At 57.3% G+C, this 19,701-nt stretch overlaps 1 protein-coding gene across 4 annotated transcripts in view; it reads left to right on the top strand.

Moving 5' to 3' along the window:
- Positions 1-18,836, top strand: part of ITPR1 (inositol 1,4,5-trisphosphate receptor type 1) — a 181,795-nt gene extending 162,959 nt beyond the window's left edge. For all 4 annotated transcript variants that reach the window (XM_081159979.1, XM_081159980.1, XM_081159977.1 and 1 more), the window contains 5 exons: positions 1,035-1,177; positions 1,587-1,752; positions 2,914-3,074; positions 11,913-12,074; positions 17,510-18,836. In XM_081159979.1, coding sequence (XP_081016105.1) covers positions 1,035-1,177; positions 1,587-1,752; positions 2,914-3,074; positions 11,913-12,074; positions 17,510-17,596 — 719 coding nt within the window. In that variant the 3' untranslated portion in view covers positions 17,597-18,836. The remainder of the gene's footprint in view (positions 1-1,034; positions 1,178-1,586; positions 1,753-2,913; positions 3,075-11,912; positions 12,075-17,509) is intronic.
- The last annotated feature ends 865 nt before the right edge of the window (positions 18,837-19,701 follow it).

Here is a 19,701-nt window from a genome sequence, read left to right as displayed (position 1 = left end):
CTCACTGCCTGAGGCCCCCCGTGGGTGCCGGGCCCCTCCACGGGCGTAGGTGGTGCCCGTCATGTGGGCATCAGATGAAACCAGAAGCGAGGCCAGTGGCAGAGGGGACAGGCTAGGGGAGCAGAGGGAGACAGGAGGCTCCAGGGGAAGACAGACCAGCTTCGTTGAATTAGCCAGTACCTCCTGAGCGCCCGCCGTCTGCCAGGGACCGGGTTGTACGCTAAGATACAGCGACATAGTGGGGGAGGCAGGCGGGCAGCCTGGGATCCCCTGAGGGCTGCTAAACGCTGAGCATAAGGATGGGATACGGAAGGTAGGCGCCCAGCCTGGCAGTGCAGTACGCCTATCACCAAGGAGGGGAGAATCTCAGGCGGAGGCGGAGGGGCAGGCGTTCGGTCGGAGGGACCAGCCTCTCTGAAGGCTGGGGGGTCGACTCCGGCAGGTTTAGGGAGATACCAGCTACGAGGAAGGAGAACAGCAAGAAATGAAGCCGGAGAGGCTGACAAAGGGCCAGATCACGAAGGGTCTTACATGTCAGACTAAGGAGGTTAAATTTCATCCGAAGGATGACTGGACATTGTTGAAGGGAGGGATGTGATGAGATTAGCAAGACGTCCTCACTGTAGCTGGAGAAGAGCAGAGGCGGCCGGGCCTGGGCCTTCCTCCCAAACCAGTGAGAACGGGCGGCCTCCAGCATGAAGCGGTTCAGCCGGAGGACCTGCTGGGCTTCGCCCCTTCGGCACCCGCGGTGAGGAGCCCGGGTCCCGTGGCCTTACCCTCAGCTGAGGGAAGAGGCTGCCGCTCCGTATTTGCGGCTTCTCGGGTCAAACGCCTGCCAAGAGCTGGGCCTGGAGTCTGAAACCTGAAAGAAGGGGCGTTTCAGACGCGACGGTGGGCGGGCAGTTCTGACGCGCTGGAGAAACGAGCGGGGGTCGTGACGCACGCAGAGCTGACCAGACGACCTCAGCTTCTCGGAAGGGGTCTGCGCCGCGGGGGCTTCACTGTATTCCTCCTGCCCCCGTCTGTGCCCGCAGAGCTGCTCCCCGCCGCCGAGGAGACGGAGCAGGACCAGGAGCACACGTGCGAGACCCTGCTGATGTGCATCGTCACCGTGCTGAGCCACGGGCTGCGGAGCGGGGGCGGCGTGGGCGACGTGCTCAGGAAGCCGTCCAAAGAGGTGGCTGCGTCCCGGGGAGGACACCGGGCGGTGGGCGGGCTGGGGCGCCGACAGGCGCCGCGCGGGGGGACTGGTCCCCCAGTCCCACGCGAGTGACCAGCTCCTCGGGCTGGGTCTGCCCGCCCGGACGCGCGCCCACGACCCCGAGCTCCCAGGCAGGCCCTGGCCCCACGGGTCCCGCGGCACTCGGAGGGCTCGGTTGAAACGCAGGAGTGAGGCGCAGTGCGTGGCGGGGCCTTTAACGTGCGACACCCTGTTCGGGTTTTACCAGGAAAGGCCGGTGGGTGGTGTGGGGGCTCGGGGGGCTCCCCGGGAGTCAGAACGGGGAGTCAGAACGGGGTGTCTGCGTGGGTGTGCGAGTCCCTCCGGCGGACCAGGGCGGGGCAGCTGACTGGGCCGCCTCCCCCAGGAGCCCCTGTTCGCCGCCAGAGTCATCTACGACCTCCTGTTCTTCTTCATGGTCATCATCATCGTGCTGAACCTCATCTTTGGGGTGATCATCGACACCTTCGCCGACCTGAGGAGCGAGAAGCAGAAGAAGGAGGAGATCCTCAAGACCACGTGCTTCATCTGCGGTGAGCGCGGGTGCGGCCGGAGCGGGGCTCCGGGGAGCAGACGTGGGATCCCGCAGGACCTGAAATGAGTGCGTCTCGGGGTCTCGCTGTGGCCGGGTGCCCGAGCGTCCCTCGGCGTCGCCGCGGGGCCCAGGAGGCCGGTGCGCCCGTCCCTGGTCACGGTAGCTCTGCTCCCTTGGTTGGGGGTAACGAGGCTTCTACCCCACCATGAAGTTACTTTCTCTCTGCAAGGAGGAGCCATTGTGTGGGGAGGTGCTTGGATACAATGTTGAAACAATGTAACTACTTTGTTCCTCAAAGTAAACATCCGTGCGCTCGCTGAAGCCCACTGCTGATCCCTGTCCGAAGGCTGTTAGGAGGCTGCCGAAGGGCGGTTTCTTATTTTATTACTCTCGTGCGTTTCTTGGCTTTTTGTTTTAAAGTATAGCTTTCTCGTCTCCCTACATATGTATATTTGCATGTTTGTATTTGTGACAGGGTGGGTTCATAGGTTTTCATTCCGTGTAGCGGATTATAATTTCTTAGTCATTTATCTTGATGCTTAAATGGCCACGGATTTGCCCACTGAGAGTCCCTGCGAGCTGGTGCTGTTTGTCATGTCACCGTCATTCTTAATGGACTTCCTTAGTGGTTTTTTTTTGTTTTTTTTTTAACACCACGAGATAATCCAGGCTGCAGCTCGCCTGGGCCTTCCCAGACCCAGCCTGCTGTCAGACGGGAGAACCAAGGAACCCTGGTTCTTTTTGGTAGAGAATGGCTTTTAGAAGCCAAGATCTGGGGGTAGGTGTGCTCATTCCTGCCAGCTTATATGACTATGTGTGTGTGAATATACATGTATGCACACACACACATATATGTATCCGCACACACCTCTGTATCCATTTCTTTACCTGTATGAAAAGCGGGGGGCTCACACCGGTACTTCTCCTCCTGGGTCAGCATCGCAGCATTTATTCTGCCCCCTCCCCTCACATACTCATGTTCCCTCCCCGGCCGCGAGAACTCCGGCTCCGTGGCCCGCCTGGGCCGGTGCTCCGCCGTGAGGTGCAGGGCCCCGGCGCCCACTCTGAAGGCGGGCGCGGAGACAGCCCTCTGCGCCGGGTCTGCGGCGAGGGTTCCGCCCAGGGCTGCTCACCTGGGCCCCCCTCTGGCTCTTTCCAGGCTTGGAAAGAGACAAGTTCGACAACAAGACTGTCACCTTTGAGGAGCACATCAAGGAAGAGCACAACATGTGGCACTACCTGTGTTTCATTGTGCTGGTCAAGGTCAAGGACTCCACGGAGTACACGGGGCCCGAGAGCTACGTGGCAGAAATGATCAAGGTGAGCAGGGCCCGGGCACAGGGCAGGTCCGTGGAAGGCGGGGAACCTCGGCCGTCCGCTGAGCCCCCGTCATGGACGAGGCACTGGACCCTGGGCCTTTGTGTGTCATCCCCAGTGACCTTCGGAAGCAGCAGGCAGGCGATACATCCCCATTTTAAAGGAGGAAACGGGCTCAGAGAGAGGAGCGCGTGGCCAAGTCACTAGGGCTGGGGTTTTAGCCCCACTTCCACCTCTGCTCTCAGCCCCTCTTCCTGATCATGGGTGTTTTGTTTCTGTCTGTATTTTGTTTTTTTGCCTTAAATAAGACCTGGTCTCAGGGCGGAGTCTTTAGAAAACAATCGCCTGGCCTAGTTCAGCTGATTGGTTTTCTCGTTTGGACCCTGCCTGGCCTTCCTGGGGACCCTGTGCTGTGTTTTTTATTGTTGTTGTTTCTAAATAATGTGATGAATTTTTTTTAAAACCCTTATTGTTGCGAGTATTACAGATGCCCCCCCCATCTTTCCCCCATTGCCTCCCTCCACCCTGCTCCCGCCCCCCAGGCCTTCTCCACGCTGTTGTTCGTGTCCACGGGTTGTGCGTATGCATGTATGTCCTTCAGTTTGGAGGTGTTTTGAGTGACTTGCTTGGGTGTTTTGGGTGATCAGATGGGATGTTGCCTGATGTCTTGGGTGCTGTGGCGGCTCCTCTCCAGGTGGCAGGTTAACCGACAACCACCCTGGTCAGTGAGCTGACGGGAGAACCTGCCCCCCGGATGGCAAGTGTCCTGGAAGAGGCGCTGCCTGGGGGGGGTGGGGGGTCTGGGGAGTAACTCTGATCATAGGTGGTGTTTAATTACTGTGCGCTGATCTAGACGCCGGGCGGGTGTGACCCCGCTTCATCCCCGTCAGAGCACTGTTACCATCTAACGGATGGGACCCCACAGCCCGGGCAGGCTGAGAAGCTCCCCCAGGGTCACTCTTGGGAGATGCTGGAGCTGAGCTTCAATGAAACCCAGGTCTAGAGGCCGAGCCCACCGAGCTGTCCCTACACCGCGTGTGGTGTGGCCCACCTGGTTGTCCCGACTGCTGTGGCTCCCCCAGCCCCCCCATGGTGTGGAGGTGTCCACCTTCAGAGGAGGCGGGGGAAGCGTGGGGAGGATTCCCTCGGCAATGCTGCCCGGCTGGCACAAACATCAGCAACACGGGAGCCCTTCGGGTTTGTGGGTTCAGTGGGGTGCATCCCCCACCCTGAGTGCTGCAGCCGTGGAAATGGCCTAGTTCAGGGAAGGAGAGCCCGGCTCCAGCACAGGAGGGTCTGAGACACCTGGGGATGCCGGCTCTGGAATCCGATCCATCCACTGCCCTCACCCGAGCTTGGCACGGGGGTGACAGGTCCTTGGTGGCCGCTTCAGGGGAAAGTGGGGTGTGCAAGTTAAAGGGGAAAGACAGTTCACTAGAACCACAGCCAGACATGGGCGTCCACACCCAGGTGACTCATCGGAATGGGTGTAACGCCCTGATGATTAGCACCAGAGCTCCATCCATCACCCTCTAAGCCTGCTGCTTTCTCACAGCTACAGTAGACCCTCCCTCCCTCCCCCTCCACACACACACACACACACACACACACACACGCACGCGTGCACAGATTCCAGTCCAGATTTTCCAGTTTGTTCCATGTTACAGTAGTTCACTCGCCGTCTTCAGAAACCAGTTGTCCAGGAATCTGAAAGCAAAGCAGCAGTTTCCCAGATCACGTGGTCCCGGCGGCAACTCGGGTGCTCTCGAGAGATAGTGGGGTGCTTGCTTTCCCATGGGGGGGTTCAGGAGCCCACACGCCTGGAAAGTACTTTGCTGAGAGCCCTTGTCAGTTCACGTCCAAAACGCCTTTTTGCCTGAAAACACCTCCCGGGTAAACTTCCCAGGCAAATAAACTCCATTAGCAGATTAAACACTGCTTCAGCGCCTGTGAGGGGCTGTGACATCAGGGCGGGGCCCCACCGCCCTTATCTGTGTTTGACGAGATGGAAGCACAGTCAGGAAGCCCTGTGTTAGCAAGGGCAGAGGTCAGCATGGGGACCAAAAACCTATGTGCCACGACCTCTGTTTACCGGGGGAGCCGGCCTGGGTCACGAACTCTGTTTACAGGGGAGCCAGCTGGGCCCTGCACCTTCCCTGACCCCAGCGAGAGCCTGGCACTGTCAGGTCTGCAGGCAGCACTTTCCAAAGTGAGGACAAGCTTTCCGCCTGAGGGACACCAGTGAGGGCCAGGGGAGTGTCTCGGGACCCACACGAGACCCAGAGCTCCTGCGGGTCATAGATCAAGGCAAGGCCCTGGGCATGTGCAGGCGGGAGGGGCGGAGGCGGCTTGAGTAGAGTGAACATTCACACAGCCACCATGGGGTCGCAGTTCAAGGACATGGGACACTGGGAGGCCCTGGCAGACAGGACTTCATAGCGCAGGGGAGAGTCAGCAGGGCACGCACCTGGCTCTCCCTCACCTCTCCTCTGTCACCTGTCACCCGTCTGCTTCATTCTGCGCCCGGCAGGCGGGGCCTGGCTGTGATGCGGTGATGTGGAGACGTGGGAACCGTCTGCTCTGGGCAGATGTGCGGTGGTGGGTGGGGCGTTACTCTGGATTCTGGTGGGGACACCTTGCTGCGTCCCGGGAAGGAGAGGCGTCCACGTTGGTAGGGCTTTTCTCGGCTCTCCTGCCGTCCCTGGGTGTCTGCCATGGTCACGATGTCCCCAGGGCACCGAAAGCCCTTCGCCGTGGGTGAGGACACCGCCCGCGCTGCCCTCCGACAGGACTCCCAGAATGCCCTCTGACGGTGGCCGACACCGGGGCAGAGTTCAAGAGCACGGGTGCCAGGGAGAGCGGGGAGGGACTGGGCACAGTGCCCCGGTGGCTGGAAACAGAGTGTCAGCATTGCTGGACGCACCTCCCCGCCGGCAGGCCGCTCTCGCCCCGCCCTGAGCACTGCGCTGGGTCCGTGGCAGCTGCACAGAGAGGTTGCCAAGCCCGAGTCCCCCGCCCAGCCCCCTGCACATGCTGCCCTGTGGGCATGAAGTCACCCTCCGCTGCGCACCTCACGGGCAGCCTCCTGCGTGGCCCCCGGCTGCCTCGCCTCCCTGCTCCCCCCTGTGAACCATCCCCACTCTGACCTTCGTGGAGAATGACCGGGCCCAGCTGGTCACAGCGAATGGAGCAGAGCCACGGTCTGCCTGGAAGGAGCCCACATGCAAGCCCGTGGACAGTAAATACCATTTGACCGGCCCTGTGCGCGGAGCACTTCAGCAGGGAGGCAGGTGGTGTGCGTGTGTGCACGTGTGTGCAAAAGTGACCGCCGAGGACCTCCCTGAAACAACAGCGAAGAGCTTTGGAAGCTTAAGGAGACTTAAATCAACCAACAGGAAGCCCATTATTCTAGGAAGGGAGTAAGATCAAAGTTTAAAACTCATGGGATCAGGAAAAGCATAGGGGAAACCCAGTGGCAGTGGCTGAAATGCCACACACAGGCTCTGGGAACGTTCTGGTAGGTTTCTTAGCTAAGAGACGGCGCAGGGAAAGTTGCCTCACTATGGTCCTGAGCCAGCTGCGAGAGGGCAGGCTGGGCCGGCTGGTCCTTTTTTTTTTTTTTTTTTTTTTTTAATATAGCTTTATTGATTTCAGAGAGAGGAAGGGAGAGGGAGAGAGAGAGAGAGAAACATCAATGATGAGAGTCATTGATCGGCTGCCTCCTGCACGCCCCCGACTGGGGATTGAGCCTGCAACCCGGGCATGTGCCCTGACCGGGAATCGAACCCTGATCACCTGGATCCTAGGTTGACACTCAACCGCTGAGCCACACCTGCCGGGCCCAACTGGTCTGACTGGTCTTGATCAGGGATCTCCAGTGGCCCGGGCCTGCCCGCGTCTGGCTAAGGCCACCGGCCCCACCTTCCTCTCCTCCGTGACCTCCTGCTCCCGCCTCTGGCGGCCCAGGTGCCCAGGACCCAGCCACGTGGCTGAGTGGTAAATGCTGCCTTCTCACGGCCCTGGGAGGCCAGGAACCTGCCACCTGAGGCCCCAAATGACTTCAGCTGTGGTTCTGCAGCTGGCTTCTCCCAGGATTTCGTCAGAGCTGGGTGCGGCCCTCCCTGCTGGCACGGGCGTCACTGCGGCACTGTATCGTCCAAGAACAGCCATGAACTGGGTCTAGGGAGGACAGGCCGCCCTCCCAAGCGCAGCTGGAGATTATATAACTCGGCCTGTCAGAGGAATGTCACTCTGAGCTCACAAAGAGCCACCCGGACACTAGACCTGGGAGTGGCCGCGCTGGAGAAAGCGTGGCCTAGAGCTGTACCCAAGGGAAGGCAGGAGCCGGCCACATGGGGCTCGGTGCCGGCTGCAGGCTGACTCCAGGCCAGCTCTGCATACTTCTGGGTTCGGGGACCTTCTCATCTCAGCCTTTGATCCCGAAGGACGCAGAGACCTAGGCTGGTTGATGTCTCATCCACTCGCTCACCAGCCGGGGAACGCGATGGGCGGCAAGACTTGAATCCTCAGCTCCTGACTCCAGGCCGTTGTCTCTCCTCCTGACACTGTCCTCACGTATCCTGTAGAAATGCACCTGCCAGCTGTGGGGACATCGTGTGGGACTTGGAGACAGAAGGAACAGGGGTTGGCCTTTTTTTCTTTAATTGCTAGACTATTTTACAGCAGTTTTAGGTTTCCACACACACTGAGCAGAAAGTGTGGAGTTCCCATACTCCCCGCCCCCCCCCATTTCCCTATTATTAACATTTTGTTACTGCGCTGTATTTGTTACAATTGATGAGGCAACATGGATCTCTCATCAGCTGGATACACTGTTACTAGCTGAAGACCACAGTTTACCCCTGGGTTCACTTGGGATCATAATAACATGGATCAGCATTGCAGCCTCAAGTGGAACAGTCCCTCCACGTGGCCTGGGTGCCCTCTGTGCCCGGCCTCATCCCCCCCCAATCTCTGATCTTTTCACCGTGTCCGTAGTCTGTTTCTGCAGTTTGGCTTTCTTTAAAACGCATGAGAGAGACTGTAAATGGCAACGGCAGAGCCACTGAGCGTGGTCAGTGATCGTCATCACGATTTCTCACCCAGAGCAGTAGGGGCCAGGTTGGGTTTTGCTCTTTGCTGTGATCATAGAAAGGGGGCTCTGAAGGCTGTTCTTCCTCTTTGATGGAAATCGTCACCCTAAGTTGCCAAAGAGGCAAATGATTTCAAGTTTGTCTCCTGTCTCTGCCTTTGAAAGTTAAGGGTGACCTTCGACCCTCCTCCTGCCTCTTCCAGGCATTTTCTAAGGGTTGGGACACACGGGGAGGCCAAGTATCTGCTTCCAGGTCACCCCCAGCCCTCTCGTCATTCCTGGCACCTCAGCATCCCCAGGCGTCCCAGAAAGACCCACTGTGTCATCGCGCCTGGTAAGATGAGACCTGGAAGGGCAGCCGGCGTCTCCCCAGAGGGGACTCTGGAGGGCAGGGAAGCAACAGGTCCATTTTCCCAGGCCCCTCTTCTCTCCATGACACTTTCTTTTTCCCCTCCTCTCCCCTCCCCGCCCGGAAAAGACCCTCCGCCCTCTAGTGCGGCTGTGGATGAGCAGACTTAGCAGTGCGCTCGCCGTTTGCAGGGAACAGAACTCCCTGCCCGGGGCTCAGCTCTGAGCAGGGACCGATCCCCGCGCCCGCTCTTAGAGCAGCCTCTCAGAGCCATTAGCGCTTGCACCTTGCTCCAGCTTCCTCTCCTCCTCTGTGTCTCTGTCTCTCCCCCTCCCGTCTCTGTCCCCCCACACGCACACCCTCCCTCTTTCCAGTCAAGGACACCTCCAGAGGTCAGCGCCGCCCCGCCCGGGCCGTTTGCCTCTGCAGGGGCTTTTCCAGCGTCACCCACAAACCAGCCGGGCCGGGCTCGCGGGCAGCTGCTTCCGCTGACAGGACAGGAAGCCGCCCGGCCGGGACCGCGCTGGCGGGGCTGCCCGGGCAGACGGTGCCTAATGCCATCGGTATGCGCCATGCCAGCAGCCGGAGAGCCGGGACGCAGAGGGGCGGCCCAGGCCCGAGCGACAGGCGGCCGACAGATGCTCAGTGAGCCCAGCAACCACGGGCCCCACCCCTCGACCACACACATTCCCCAGGACGAGGTCACGTATAAACAGTGTCTCGGCAGAACTTGACTTTCTCAGAAATGCAGCAGAAGCTGAGACACAGACGGTTTTGATCTTGAAGAGACATGAAGGCAGGATCTGCGAACATGCAAACCCCAGGCTCTGCCGGCGGGGAGCCCTGGGCGGCGGGCGGCCCTGGGCCGTCGAGCCTGAAACAGGCCGGGCCTTCCTGTGGGCCGGCTGGGCCGGCAGCGGGCAGGCGGGCGTCTCTCTGCCGTGCTCATGCTGGGTGGTCTCTGCGAGGTCATCTGGAGACTCGGGCTCCTGTGGTTGCAGACGGGGGCCCTGGGGGTGCAGAGCCACAGGGAAATCGAGAGGACAGTTTGGCCAGAGTGGCTCATTAGTTTTACCTCCAGGATGCTCCTTGGGAATTCGAGATCTGACTTAAGAGCCCAGCGTGGCCAATTAACATCCTGGCAACACCCAGGGCCTGGGTTTGGGACCCACCCTCTCAGGGTGAAGCTGGCAGTGCCCCCTGCGTTGGGCTGATGTGTGGTTGGGGTTAGTACCCCCCCCCCCAGCTCTTCATTAGGTATTAAGGTTGGAGGAAGGCGAGGTGGGGAACCTATGTGGTCGTCACCGGTCACACGGACTTCTGCATTGAAGGAATTGTTGACGGTTTGTCTGTCTAGGATCGGGGTAGGTGGCCGGCAGCAAGTGACATTTCTTCAAAATCTCAGGTTTTATCTTTAAATTTTGATTCAATTTTGTATTCTGCTCCAGGACATCATCTTGGTTCAATGTAAAAACACTTTCTCTCGCTCAGCACTGACTAATGCATGCGTTAAAAGGCAGGTTCTTTCTGTCTGCGGCTGTGTGTGGGTTATATTTTTATATATTTTCTTCCAGGAGAGCTCATGGGGCTTACACTTTTGATTTGAATCTAAAGAACTATCAAATATTTCCCAAATATATATATTCAGTAATAGCCATTTACAATTTGTAACCACCAGGCCATTCTCAGGGTCCCCTTTGAAAGATGCCCCCCCCACAAGTTACTGTCCCTTTTGGGGGTCAGGACTCTGGACTCCCTGCTGGGATGACATCTGTCCCCTCCCAGTCCCTGCACCCACATACCCCTCAGCCCAGTGAGACCGTGGACCTCTCCTCTTCAGCTTGTCCCCTCGGGGGTGAGTCTGCGAGGATGTGTCGCAGTCTCTGCGGGTACCGGGGCCTCTGACAGCTGGGCCGGCCTGTGCTTGGGGGTTGTGGTTTCACCGACCACCTGCACCGCCTGTGTTCCCTCCGTGGCCCGTGAGCCCCCTGAGAGTGAGCATTCAACCAGCGAAGATGGTTTTATGGGAGCCCAGCCACACTGTCCACTGATGTCAGCCATGGCTGGTCTTGGGCTACAGTAGCAGAGCCGTGCAAAGGGCACCCTGAGGTCCACACAGCCGGAGACGCTATCAGGAAATATTTACTAACAGAAAACTCCCCGGACCCCCAGTGTACACAGCGGCAGTGACCAACCTCGTGCGTGTGCTGGTGGGGAGAGGGGGGCACGGTTGTATTAGACCGTCTCTTGGAATCAGTCCTGGTGAGGCCCGGTCGGCCGCGTGGGTGAGAGGTGACAGTGACAGGTGTGGAGTCAGGTGTCCCCGTCTCCTGATGGCCGAGCTTCCCTTATGGGTCGTTCCTGCCTCTCTGGATAGAACAGGTGTGGGGCCCGCCATGCAGACGGGCGGGTGGGGAGGAGCGGCCTGGTGCCTGCAGGGGTCGAGGCCGGGATTCGGGGAGGGCCCTGCCTGGGCCTTTCTTACCCCTGGCGGCACCCAGCCGCCATCCCCACAGGAAGGAGGGAGCAAGGGGAGGACAGGTTTCCACAGATGCACAGACAGGGAGGCCGAGCAGGGAGCCCGGGCACCACCGTCGGCCTCCTCACAGCCTCGGGGACCGAGCAGGGAGCCCGGGCACCACCGTCGGCCTCCTCACAGCCTCGGGGGCCGAGCAGGGAAGCCGGGCACCACCGTCGGCCTCCTCACAGCCTCGGGGGCCGAGCAGGGAGCCCGGGCACCACCGTCGGCCTCCTCACAGCCTCGGGGGCCGAGCAGGGAGCCCGGGCACCACCGTCGGCCTCCTCACAGCTGCGCCTTCAGACACACACAACAACATACAAGGCACACGCACATACCCTCACACGAACACCTGGTAAACCCAGGCACTTGGGATCTTAACATTCATTCCACCTCCAGACTGTTTGCAGATGATTCTCCAAGTGTAATGCTTTTAAAAATACGCCCGCAGAGCGAGGCGTCCAGAGTAGCCCAGGGCGAGCAGAAGCCGCAGGCGCTGCGGGGCAGGGGCCGTGTTTCACGGCTCGAGCCTCCGGTGGGGGAGACGAGGATTGCGGGGTGGGAGGTGGAGGCGCCATGGAGCCGAGCATCTGCGGGTGGTGGACGTGGCTCTGTTACGTGTGTTTCGCCACAGCTCTAAACTCGGCACACGTGAGCCTTGTGGTTGTGAAGCTCAGGTTCGCGGGGCAGTGTTCACGTTGGTGACTGGGAACCCTGCTTGAAAGCCTGCTTTTCCCCTACATTTAATTTTAACGTGACTTCTAAGAATTAAGAGAGTTCGGTTACATTCAGTTAAGATGTCACCAAGACCACATGATGTGGTAGCCTGGCCTTTGTCTCAGCTCCCAGACGTGACCCCCACTCTGTCCCCCGTGATTCTAGGAAAGGAACCTCGACTGGTTCCCCCGGATGAGAGCCATGTCCTTGGTCAGCAGCGACTCGGAGGGCGAGCAGAACGAGCTGAGGAACCTGCAGGAGAAGCTCGAGTCCACCATGAAGCTGGTCACCAACCTCTCTGGCCAGCTGTCCGAGCTGAAGGACCAGGTACGGAGAGAGGGCCCGTCTGCTGTGTGTGCACCACACACACCACACACACACACCACACACACCAGACACCCCCCAAATGTGATGAGAAAGTGAATCCTGCTCATGGTAAAAGGCTGGCATTTCTGTCCCCTGGATAGAAAAGAAGCCGAGCCACACAGGACTGTGTTTGTCCACCAGTGTCCCCTGCACTGCCCTTAATGGGACAAGCCCATGACACTGTTCAGTGCCCCTAAGGACAGGGCTGTCATGGAAAACAGACCCCCGAGTGGAGCCTGGGGACTCCTGCTGTTGTGGGGAACACGCGTATGACCCTCTTCGGTCCACTCGCAGCGGATCCAGGGTGCGTCTGGTTCTCCGTCCTGGCCTCGGATCTATCAGCTCCTCAGATACTTAAACTCAGCCTCGGGGATGAACCACAGTCACGGCTCCCTCACTGGCCGCATCCTCACTGAGCGGCTGCCATGGTCCATCATGTGCCGGGACCGCGGGTCAACCAGGCATGTCCCCCGTCCCAGAGCTCAGGGTCTGCAGGTGGACGCCCAGCTGCTCCCTGTCCCCGAGGCCCACGCGTTGCCCCTGGAAGGGGCAGGGGCAGGTTTTCCCACCACCTGCGTGTCAGGGACTCACGCCCTGGGTGGTGAACGGTGCCTGGCCATGGCTGCCCAGGAAACCCCGGGCAGACACGGCGACAGCTCAGCGCTCCGTGCGGGTTCTGAGACTTTAATCAGCTCCGTAGACGCGGTTACCGGGCAGGGCTGCCCTGCAGGTGGGTGCGAGGCTCGCCCACGGGTGGCTCACTGCGCTTAGGGGCATAAGGCGAGCGAAGGCCCATCCAGAACAAGCTCTTCCTGGGGACGGCGCACAGGGCACTTTAACAGCCTTCCCGGGAATTCTGTTTCTTCTCCCGCTAACTTATTCCAGGCTGTGCCCCCGGATGCCTGGGCCTCGAGTTGCTTTCTTTCACACAGATTGACAGGAATAAAAACCAGTGAGAACAGAGGCCTTGCTACAGAGGCCCCACCGCGCAGAGCGTGGCCGCCACCTGCAATGGCCTAAATGAGTAATCCCAGGGGGGATCTGACTAGGTTCCCCTGCTCATGATCTCGCTAACTTTCTGCCCCCATGAGACCTCTGACGAACACTCGCAGACTGAGCTGAGCTGCTTCCCGGGCACCCTCTCTGCCCCGCCGCCTCCGTTTGCCCCGGAGAGCAGGGCGAGCCCCTCAGCGCATCTCCCCACGCTTGTGTTGCCATCCACGCCCCTTGGACACTGTGGTTCCAGGAATTGCAGTCTAATCACATGTTTTACGTTAGATGCTAAAGAATTTGCAGAAATTGATGTGACACAGACCTAAGCCGAGGAGCCGGCCGCGCTCCGCGAAGCGCTGCCATCTCTAGTTGTGTCTGAACCGAGCGTCCGCTGGGCACTCGGTGGCGACACCTCGCAAGCCTCTGCAGGCCCCTGGCCCGCTCCGCGCTAGAACCTGCCGTGTGGAATCGCTCACTGAGGGTGATTCTGAGGCTGCTTCATGGGCACTTGGCAATCCCAAGAGCCCGGGTGAGGGTGCGAGCTCAGCTGGGGACTCCCAGAGAGGCTCGTGGGTGTGGAAGGGTGCCCGGGACCGCAGGTGTGTCTCCCCTAAGCCCCCCGTCCTACCTGTGAGGATGCCGCGGTGCACCAGAGGCTTCAGGTGACTTCAGGGCTGGGACCCCGGGGCCTCCAGCCTCTGTTTGATCTTTTGCATCATGTGCATTTTTGTTTTCACACGTTTTTGTCTTTCATGGTTGAAGGACAAGGGTGGCACCCTGTTTGCTTCCGTGGTTTACTGTTCAAACTCTTGTTCATTTTTTTAAAAAGAGCCTCAAGGGTTCAGAACTCCCGCCAGGCACCCAGACACTGGGGAGGGGAACTTGTCGCCTCTTGACCCAGCTGAGCACAGTGCAGTTGGCGTCTGTAAAACCCAAGGTAGAGTGGTTCCTTTTAAGCCAAAATCCGGGCCTAAACAAAACATGTAGAACTTGATGACATACGGCCTCAGGCTCATTAAGCGACAGCAGAGCCGGTGTGGTTTAAACTGCTTGGTCCCGGCCCTTCCTGCGTTTTTGTTTTAAAGCTGGCGGTTGGAACCGCTCTTCAGGAAACCTCTCCCCCGTGAATAAAATTGAAATTGGACTGTGTTTTTCTCGGAAGATATTCAGGCCACAGAGAACTGTGAGGAAACCAGTGGTATCTCTTCAAGGGGCTTTGCCAGGCTCGATCGGCTCGGGTTCTGAAGTGCCCGGGATTGCAGGAAATGTTCAGCAGAGCTGTGTCTATTGGAGAAATGGCTCTAGCAGGAATCAGACATTTTCTTTCGATTATGTAACAGCTTTTAATGCATTTACTTGAGAATCAACTTGTTGAAAAGGCTTGAGTTTATTAACTTTGGTGTGTGACGCTCGGCTGTGTTACATTGTTCCGCATACGGAGCCGCGCGTGCTACAGTAGCTGCTGGTTCCTCACAGCCGCCGTGAGAACCCTGCCCCTCCCCCGATGGGGAAAAGTCTCCGTTGAAAAACAAAGCCCCGCAAGTGATTACCGAGGGAGGAACTCTGATGGGTATTTTTAAACAGCTATGAAAGAATGCCATTCACTGGTGAAAGTGCTGGGAGATAAGAAAATTGCTTCATCGCTTAGATATGTTCTCAGATCTGCTGGTCCAAACATGAGCGCGACGGGACCGTGGCAGCTGGGAGTGAACGTCTTGGTTTTCGTCGTTACTGTTGCCGGCTCGGGGGCTGGTTTCCTTCACACGCCAGTGTGAGGAGGGGGCTGTTAGTAAAAACCTGGTTATCGGTGCCCCCAGTTTGTTACCGCCAAGAACCGCGGGTTAGAACTGCCACTCCGGGTGTCGCCCAGCGGTGCCTCGCTCTCATTTCGGAGTCCCCCCCCAGGAGACCGGGAAACCGATGCGGCTCCCCTGCTCCCGCCCCGAGGCGGCGGCTGACCTGAGAACTGTAGTTTGTCGGTGTGTTTTCCTCGCTGTGCAAAAGAGCAGATGCTGAGAAGGGGGTTCGCTTTCTTGAAGCTGTGACCGGCTCCCTACAGGACAGTGGCCCTTGCTCGTAGGAACACAAGAAGGGCTTGAAAGCTCAGGCCACGTTAGCGTGTTACGGCGCTTGGCGGCTTTCGTGCAGGGGACTGTCCCGTTAGCACTAACTGCCGGAGGGAGGGAGGCAGGGAGGGCCCAATGCTGCAGCGGTTGCCCTGTTTCTTATTTATTGGTCACTTAAATAACAGCCAGTCTGTCTGAAAGGCCACAGTTGATCAAAACCGGGTTTGGACGGTCAGATCCGTGTGCCGGCCCTGACCTACGGCCTGGAGCTGTGAGGGGCAATGGGACCATCCTCGACCTGGGAGACCAGGGCAGGACCACCGCTGGGGGGGGGGGGGGCAATGTCAGAGGCGGGCGGGAAGCGGGCCATCGGGTGAAGACTCGGGGTCACTAGGCGGGAAACAGCTCTAGAGGCTTTTGAGTTTCAGAGAAGGGCTGCGTGGACCTCTGGAGAGCTGAGGGAAGTTGGTGTAAGGAACAGGCAGGGAGACAGTGACGCGGCGAGGCCGTCGCCGATACCGGCAAACTCCGGGAGCAGCTCTCGTGGCCACTGCCAGCTGAGAGCTCCCCAGCCTCAGGTGGGAGCTCGGAGTCCAGCACCTCCGACGGGGGTGAGGCCCCCCGAGATTTCTCAATCCGTTCAAGCGCTCGAGGTGTTTAATTTAGTTCAGTTCTCGTGGATTCCCTCCAGGTCACCTGCCCAGGGCCGTGGGGGGGTGCAGTCTGAGCTAAGGACCCAAAGTGTCAGGCAGGAGGGTGCATTACTGATTGTAACACACGGGCCTCGGAGTCAGTGCCAGTTCGTTCCGGGCTCCAGACACCGCGGGAAAGCGAGCCCCAGCCCTTCTGCTGGTGGAGGATCTTTCCCTCAGTTTGTAAAAATCGCAACATCCGTGAGCGATAAAGCGGCACCCGTGGTCTCGCTGAGAGTTACCCCACCTGCCACGCTAGGCTCGCCCCGCGAACCCGGGAGGCGCGCTGTCGGGCGGGCGCTAAAGACCCGTCACTCAGCCGAGGGAACTGGAGCCCAGCTGGGGCGTCCCAACTCAGTTCTTCATAAAAAGCATTATAAACAGCTGCCTCTTGGAAACACTGGCTCCTTGGGGGAACCTCTCCTAAATTATAACCAAAGGCATTTCGCAGGAGCCTAAAAATTGTATTTTGATTTGAAAGGAAAACTGCTGTTTTCTGTAAGAAAAATGCCCACTTTGAAGTTGAACGTAGGTGAGTTAGTCTTGTTTTATGTTTTCTCAGGATATTTTGTACTAAAAATTAGTCCAAGCTAAAGTTAAGGCCTAAGCATGGACCATGTGACAGACAGACACTGTCCTAAGAAGCTGACACACACCCTCTCCTTGTCACCTGTGAGGACAGGCTTTGGAAAGTTAACATCAGACCATCAGGAAACGGGTCTGCCCGATTCTGAAGCCCACGTTCTTTTTACTGCCCGCCCCCCCCCCCCCCCCGATTCCTCTCATTTTAGGAAACCAAAACAGCACTTTTATTGCTGTATATTTCATAGCCTTTTCATCTTAATTGTCTTAAATGGCCAGCATGAAGTCCAGGGCTGGGACCAGCTGGATTAAGATGATGTTAGTGCAGAGAAGTGAGTGTGCCCCAGACACCCAGGGCAGACCTAGACACCCATCCACACAAGAGTGGTGCTGTCTTCAGGCAACCACTAGGGCCAGCCTCCCGTCCTGCGACGGACGGCGCGCTCCCTGGGCCTGTCGGGCGGCGTTCTGTCCCAGTCCCAGCCGCCCTCGGCGTCTGCGGTGGCCAGACTGTGATGTGACTTATCACTGGATTCTCAGTGACATGTGAGGACACCCATCACCGTCCCGGGTATGCTTAGTAGTTTTCCCTCGAACCGAACTTCCCAAGAGCCCTGCAGCGAGCACCCAGGACCCCGCAGATGGGGGCTCGCCCATCCCGGGGCCGGGCTGTGCACACTGCTCCGCTGTGCTAGTTCGCGGCACTGTTACTATCCTAGGGAGCTCGGGATGGCAAGACCCACTATTATCCCAGTGAGTCCTGCCCTCATTTGGAAATGGATGTGGGAAACCGCCAAGACTCCTGTGCGTTTGCGTCGTCACGCTCTCTGTGAAACACCAGCAGGCGGTACTTCTGAGTGTGGCGCCGCTGAGCAGGCCGCAGAATTCCCCGCCCGCTGCACAGGACGCCCTCGCGGCAGCGGCTGATCCGGGGCCGGTGCACTGTTTGTAGAAAGTGGGTTTCAGTACAAACCATAACCACAGAGGTAAACCTACGGGTCGGTGTGCGATCTGACGTGCAGGAAGCGTCTGGGGCTAATGATGAAACTTTTTAACTTTCCAGATGACAGAACAAAGGAAGCAGAAGCAGAGAATCGGCCTTCTAGGACATCCTCCGCACATGAACGTCAACCCCCAGCAGCCCGCGTGAGCGAGGAGCCGGGCGTGGGGTTTACCTCTAAGATCACCAGTGGGCGTGGCTCCTTGGCTCTGACGCCCCCGGGGGCGCTGGTTGCGCTGAGCACATGTGTAAATACCCAGTTTTATACTGTATGTATATGATCGCTACTCTCAAGGTCTGGATATATGTATTGTAATTAGACTGTTGGCATGATGGAATTTCTATTTGTGCCAGAAAATATTAAAAATGCCTTTTTTGGAAGGACTAAAGAAAGCACCTGATTTGCACTTGAACCAGAGTATAGATTTAAAACTATATGACATGTATTTTGTATTTAAAACTAGCCTAGCCAGTATTTATGTTTTTTATAAAACTGTGCAATACGGATTATGCGATCACAACGGATTTGTAACTCCCGGGTGTCCTAGAGGGAGCGCACATCTTTGGAGCTGGTGTGTCAATGCTATGTTATAAATATCAAATGATGCTGCTGCCAAAATCATGTTACTAGTGAGTTTCAGGCCCTTGGGCACTTTATACCGTGATTCTCTGTGCTGATACTGTTTCCCGCTGCTAGTGGCATCTGCTCCAAGGCCAAGGCTACAAAGTAGCAAGTCCACATTCATTTTAAGAAAAGCAACTTTAGCTCCAGAGATACTTTTAAGCTTCTGAATTGATTGTTTAAACTATGTCTTTGAGCAAGAGCTAGATTAGAGGCTCAGACTTTAGCTTGAGAAGTTAATGGGTTTTTTTAAAGGGAACTTTTTAGGCAGCATCTGGGTGAATGCAGACTGCTGGCCAATCAGTGTCATCTCCTAGGTGAATTTTGGTGTCACGCTGTAAAGAATAAATAATTGATGGTCTCTAGATTATCTAGTCCAAACAGTAGATTCTTTTTCTCTTCATCTGAACCAACATGCTATGGTAGCTACGAGGTATTAGCATAGTATAATCCATAAAAAGACGAAACGGGACCGATCCCCATTAGAGCTCAGAGTTGAACACTGACATGTTATTCTTGTGAAAGAGCCACGTTTTGGTTTTATTTCTTTGTCACATGATTTCTTCTGTTGATGGATGAAGAGTGTGAAAGGAAACTTGTATCTGTTGCTCAGTTTTGTACCCGGATCTCATTTTACAAGAGAATCTCTCTGCAAAAAAAAAAAAAAAAGCTAAAAAATGTGTTGAGAGCAGCATTCCAAGCGAGTGAAGTTTGTAAATGCGTATGTAAGGATAAATATTTAATAAATGATGCAGAACCTACAGAGTGGCCGGCTGGTGGCTTCTGTTCGGGCGGGTGGCTCAGTGCATCAGCAGCTACTCCAGTTACCGATACAGCTGGTTTGGTGACCAGGTGACTTCAGAGACGCTCACCTGGTTAGTGCAGACTCTGGCGCACGTGAACGATCCCCGGGCGCATTCAGGGCAGTGTCCTTCCTTCTTCAGACGTGCGACTGCCACCAGGCGTCTCGGGCACCCAACAGCATAGTGAGGCCTGGGGCCTCCACGGCAGGAGCTTGAACTTGGGGTGGTTTTTGTGCATGACTGGTGACCAGGGTCCTTCCACAAGGCATAGGGAGGTGTCACAAAGCTAACGCTCCATCAAAGGTAGTGAGACCTGCTCCCACTCAAGGCCACGCTTGCCAGGGTGGCTCTTCTCACCCCGGTCTCCCCAGGCTTTGATAAATAATTGCCACCCTACACTGGGAACTAGGTCAAAATGAAATTCCAGTTCAGCGACCGGTTTCTTAACCAATGCTTTGACTTTATAAATTTGATAACTTAGAAAAACAAGTGAAGACTTTCCCCGTCGGTGCAGCGTCCGCTCGGAGCTTTTCCACAGTCAGGCAAGCGAGACAGACTCACGTTAGAAAGTATTGGCTGTGATGCTCTGTCCAGAGGAGCTCCTAAAATCTCTTTTACAAACCCCGTGCAAGCCCCTCATTTAACTGGGTTTCGCGTTTTTCTGAGGAGAGCCTGCCCTCGCCGTGGAGGGGCTTTCTCCGGGCGAACAGCCCCCCGGGATGTTTATGAGCCACTGCTCTGCTCTTCCTTCTGCTGATCATCTGTTAACAACAGGCTAGGATGTTGGAAACCCCCACAACGATTTCGATTTTACAGAAAGTACCCAAAAT

The sequence above is a fragment of the Miniopterus schreibersii genome (genome assembly GCF_964146895.1).
Source record: "Miniopterus schreibersii genome assembly, chromosome: 15".
Classification (NCBI taxonomy): domain Eukaryota; kingdom Metazoa; phylum Chordata; class Mammalia; order Chiroptera; family Miniopteridae; genus Miniopterus; species Miniopterus schreibersii.
The sequence above is the reverse complement of the archived record's forward strand: the minus strand, read 5'-3'. Positions and strand labels throughout refer to the sequence as shown.